The 5,617-nt window shown below is 33.7% G+C and overlaps 1 protein-coding gene across 1 annotated transcript in view; it reads left to right on the top strand.

Annotated features, from left to right (window-relative positions):
• The window catches only part of LOC117171292, a 7,270-nt gene extending 3,894 nt beyond the window's left edge, over window positions 1-3,376 (top strand). Inside the window, exon 2 of the mRNA XM_033358452.1 lies at window positions 2,699-3,376. Within this exon, the coding sequence (XP_033214343.1) occupies window positions 2,699-3,121 (423 nt within the window). The 3' untranslated portion in view covers window positions 3,122-3,376. The remainder of the gene's footprint in view (window positions 1-2,698) is intronic.
• Window positions 3,377-5,617: the final 2,241 nt, after the last annotated feature.

The raw sequence follows: 5,617 nt of genomic DNA on the forward strand, positions 1-5,617 counted from the left end.
AAAAAGCATGAAAGAGGGAGCTCTTCTTAATATTTTGACACCAAAATCATGTCGATACACCTTACCGACTGCGAGTAAAGTCACCCACGCTTTAACTTGACATACTGTAACTCATAATTGCAAATTTGAAAAAAATGATTAGTTATTTAACTTTGATCTACTTTTTCTCCAAATGTAATTTTTTGTACCCGTTTTATTTATGCTAGCATACAAGAAAGGGATATATTAGAAGCATTCTTCTTTATACTTCAAAAAATTCAAACATACTTACGAATTGGTGCTCTCATATGTAATATTCGCGAATCTGTTCATCAATATAAATTTAATCGTGCGAATTATGGATTAGTGCACGTTCTGTTTTATTTCACTTTCTTTATTTAATTATTTCCCCCTATTCTTGGTGCATTTTTAGTTCGTTTATTTACACAATAAATTTCCCAATTTTCGGGACCCCCATAACAGGACTTGTAGCTGCCCCCCCCCCCCCCCCCCCCCCCCCCGGCATCCCTGCTTCCGAGAATTGACGCTGCGCCGCAGGTAGGTGTAACAGGAATTGCGCGGGGTGCATGGGGTCTGAGATTGTCACTCAGGCGAGCACTTAAAAGTGAACAAACAAAAGCGGAGCGGGCTAGAATGAGTTAGTTTCCGCCCTCCGTCAGCCCCAAAATTGGCGCTATAGAAGAGTTTCACTGTACTTTGGTAACGTTGACATTTTTTTTAACTTTTCGAAATCCTCAAATATCATCTCAAATCCTTAGATATATTTAAAATCTTGATATTTTTTCTGTAATCAAAATTTGAATCATCCGCCCCGCTGTGTTAAAAAATTTAAGATAATTGAAGGCATTTTTGTATTTAATGAAATAATTTGTATTCTCTTATCAAAGTAAATCGTTCAAAACCTGTATTTGCAAGGACATAGAAATATTTAGGACCATAATATTCACCAACTACATTAACAGTAGTTGTGAATGAATTGAAATTTCACAGCGGATTCCATTTTTTTATTTCACATATAGATAATAAATGAAGCAATTATAAGTTATTCAAATGCCAATCAGGTTTTTGTCAAAAATTTGTCCGATATCAAAATTATTTCCTTCAAAATTGTTAGCTTTGATAGATTTTTGATTTTTTAAATGAAAGCTTTATCCTACCGAACCTTTTCATAAAAAATAGAAAAATACAGTTGTTACTATGAATTTTCAGAATATAAAAATATGTATTTTGCTCCACTTAACCTTAATTTTGTTGGTGAAGTCGATAATGCCGTAACATTCAAATTTAAATTTCATGCTACCTTTGAAATGACATGAAATTCGAAATAATGCGAGATCCGCGTAATGGAATACGAGAAACCACAGAGAGTGTTGTAATCATTTAGCATTAGCCAAGTGTACATACTGATGTGATATATACTGGACCATCCATCAAACTATTCGGTACTCATCGTGTATTCTGATAATCATCAGTTACTGACCGAACTGTAATAGTTACAAACAGGTGCGGATATTGCTTCAACAGTCAGAATTAATAGAATTTCACACGAGTTTCGTAAACCCGAATAGATCATTAAATTTGCATCTCTTTACTATTTCGCATTTCATAAATATGCCCCTATATGCATATTGCATATGATTATAGTACACAAGTAGCTCATTTGATTAAAATCAAATAACTCTTATAAAAAACTGCTGCTCTTTCAGAGATATTGATAAAGATAAGCTAAGATATAAACGTATTTGTCAAATTCAGTTGAAGGAAAACTTTTCGAAATGGCACAAGCGCTATTTTTCACCATTTTTTAGAGAAACCAAAAAAAGGCTCCCAAAAACTAAATTTTCAATTTAGAAAAAATGAAAATATCTCTGAAATATGCCAATAGGGAATTGAAGCGTCAAAATATTGATAGGAAAATATCATTAGGTTCGGAGAAAATGGAAAGAGAATTTTTTTAGTTGAAGCGCACGTTCTTCAAACTTTTGGCGAAGATTAAAAATCCAACTGTCATTAAAAAAAAGAATAAATAAAAACCATGCTCCCAGCATACTGTACTGCCGAATTGAGGCGTGTTAAGTTTGATTGAAAAAAGTCATGTCCTTCAGAGAAAAGGTGGGGTGGGGTTTCTGGAGAGGAATGTTTCTTTAAAATGATACCGAGATTTAAATTAGAATTTTTTAATTAAAAAAGATAAATAAAGTAGATTTGTAGCTGTTGCGTTGCTGCAAAATTTCAAAAAGTTCAAAAGTGTTTTTAAAAATATGAAAAATGACATTATTCGGCATTCCAAAGAATTCAAGGGCGAATATAAATATAGAGATTAAACATAACTTTCATCTGTCACAAAGGTCTGCCTTTAATTTTCTATTTCGGCATATTCTGTCAATTCACCCAGAATTCTTTAAAATTTATCAAAATCATGCCTGAAAAGAAAATGAACTTGGCGATAAAATATGCAGGAAGAGAAAATTAAAATCCGGCAAATTTTTTCCGGAAGGTAATACTCGACCTATAAAGAAATTATTTTGCCACGATTTGCATTAGAATTTATGTAATTATTTTAGCCAATATTTCTCATTTTTACCAAAAAACGCGCTTGTGTCCTTTTATATTACGTCCCTACAATTAAATTTTTACCATATGTTAAAATAAAGCAAATGTTTAAAATTAATAGATTAATTCATATTTCATTGAATAGGTTTTCGGGGGAGCATTTTTGATTGGCTACACATTAAGTAAAATTGATCACTATAGTAAACAAGAAAGCGAAGACGAGGATGACAATGAAAAGCATTTCATTGACGAAGCCCAGAAATTTGAAACAAAGAAAAAGACAAAATCTGATTTGATGGGAGCGCCTTTTCCTCTTAATCCCTTCAATTATAATATCAATGACGGAGAACCCATTAGTAGTTTTGAATTGCCAATGAGAAAAAGCAAGCAGATGTACGATGAACAAAAAAGTAAAGATGCGAATCCAATGGATAAAGCCAATAAGGCACAAGAACAAAGGAAGATTAAAAGGGAAATTGAAAAGGAAGATAAATTGAAAAAAGAAACCCGAGCTCATTATGATTATGATTCTATATATTCTATTGATAATGTCGATACGGTCAAATGAATGTATTGAAAACAACAACTATTTTTTTCACCATTTCGTATTCCATTTTTAATATGGAAAAGGCTCTATAAAAATTGTATAGAATACACTTTGCGAGAAAAATTTTTGTTTCAGAAAATTAAACTATTTAATTGCTATACAAGCAACAAATTTTTTTGCGACCGCCAAAATTTCGTGCTCCCAACAAACTTCTTCTAGAACCAATACATGTTTTGTTCACTGCATCAAAATGGTAATATTTTTATTAAAAAAAAAATTATTATTAGGTCTGCAAAATGTGTTTTTAGACAATCAAAATTTTGTTTTAGCAATAAAAACATTTTGTTGATTCTATAACAAAAAAGGCCTTTTGCTATCAAACGAAACATTTTCTTGGGGTATTAATTTAGTGAATGTTAATTTATGTTAATTTCAAACAGCTTTTATTTTTCTTAACGTATAACCAAAATAATAGTAAGCAATAATACTAAAAGAGGCTAGAATACATAAGAAATTTCATTGGGTGTGTGTTGGATTCGCTTGGACACTTTCGCTTCAATCTATTTTTTTTTAATCTTGTCATGCTATATAAGTGTTCGCCGCTCTAATAAATTATTAATTTGCATAATTTTAATCATCTTTACACAAAAATAAATAAATACACATATAAAAAATCATAATACATTCTTCGAATTCGAACAAAGTCACAGTATCAGGTAAGCTACGAGGGCCGTTCAAAAATGTTTTCTCATAGGAAGCGCTGCAAAAATGTTTAAACTCGTTTTTCTCAAAACTCGCTGAAAAGCGCATCTTACTGCATGAAAAAAATATCTCCTAGCAGTGACCTTTTAACTGGATTTAGCACAAATGCAAATCAGTAAAGAAAATCAATTAATATTAAGTCCAAAGGTTTTCAATCTTAAGGACTGATAAAATGTGTTGCAAAAATATTAAGTCCCATTTCGCGACCCAATTTGAGATCCAAAACCTATTAAAAATGGTAAAATTCTAATATTTTTCACAAATATTTTTAAAAAATCCAAACTGTAGCAAATTAACCGTAACGTATTTAAGACTTTCTGGAGAAGTACTGCAGATTGCCAGGTGGACTTTAACCATTGTATCAAAGAGCTGTGCAAAATTCTTAATCTTTTGAGTAGCACAGATAATACTAGTTTCTATATAAATCCGTGAAAAAATATATATTGAGTATATATCGGTCATGATTATTTTTTTATTTGTTTGCTAATCTTTGAAATGTATTTCTATACCTCATGAATATATCAAATGTAATATGATATATAAATATAATTAATAATATAATAATGTACCGAAGGTGTTCCGCTATGATGTCGCAGTAGGGCTTGAGCTCTCCTCTCATGATTTTAACGGCAATGTTGGTGGTAGAAATGCTACTGACAGGGTTTCCCATGCCAAATAGGCTGATATCGAAGAGGAGAGGGGCTAAGTAGAACACCACAACCCATCAATGAAAAATGGAGAATATATTAAAGATTTTGAAACGTTTGTCGCTTCCTGAGGATCGTCGGGGCGACCCTAGAGCTACAGCTGGGGGCCACAGCATGCGGGGTGGTGGCGATGGTTAGCTGCGAGATGGTCAGGCAGATATCACTAATCAAACAGCTGGCCAGCAAGAACATCTGCGGCGAATGGTAAGCAGTGGAACATCAACTGTGCCTGCTGAGGATGCTTTGACTAGCGCTAGCTATTTGAAGCCAACCACCTACACAGAAATACCGTGGGAGAGCATCAATTGGGATACTACAATGAAAGAGGAATTGGTGCGTCTCTTTTACGAAAGTGTGAAGTTTGAACCGAAAATGGAAAAAGGATACAATTTAAGAAAAAAATGGCTGCAAAGTATCCTCATATACAAAAAGTCGAGCTAAGAGATCTTATCGCTAAGATGAGGGACATCAGGACTAATCTACATGTTACAGAAGACCGAGCAATGGAGATTAAAAAACAGATTGATTTGGCGTGGAAAAACGACAGCAATGAACATCAGTTAGAGAAAGCCGCGTCAAACGGTCAAGCAGGAGCAATTGATGTTCTTCCTCCATCTATTGATGATCCAACACCACTACATCCTCTAGAAGTGGATGACCTTATACAACCAGAGACAGAAGCAGAGGTTCAGCAACCAAAAAAGCGACGAAAATGGACATACCATATGAACAGAGATGTTATGCGCCTTTATTTCTTGGCAGAGAAATGTGGGCAAAGTGTGCTGCTTTCGACTGTTGAAATAGATGCTATAAAAATGGAAGTGGAACGGCAGCTTCCTATTGATAAGTTCACCTTAGAAAATGTGGATAACAAAGACTTGATTGATGCTGAAGGCATAGGTGCTAGGAATAATGAACATCATGCACCGGATCCATTTAAACCACATCCGGATATTACTAACGACGATGTGGATAGGGAAATCTCAGAAAAACTACAGCACCTGGAAAGGAATTTTGCCTTAGAGGTGCAAATTCTGGTATACTGTGC

The sequence above is a fragment of the Belonocnema kinseyi genome, chromosome 4, assembly GCF_010883055.1.
Source record: "Belonocnema kinseyi isolate 2016_QV_RU_SX_M_011 chromosome 4, B_treatae_v1, whole genome shotgun sequence".
Lineage (NCBI taxonomy): Eukaryota > Metazoa > Arthropoda > Insecta > Hymenoptera > Cynipidae > Belonocnema > Belonocnema kinseyi.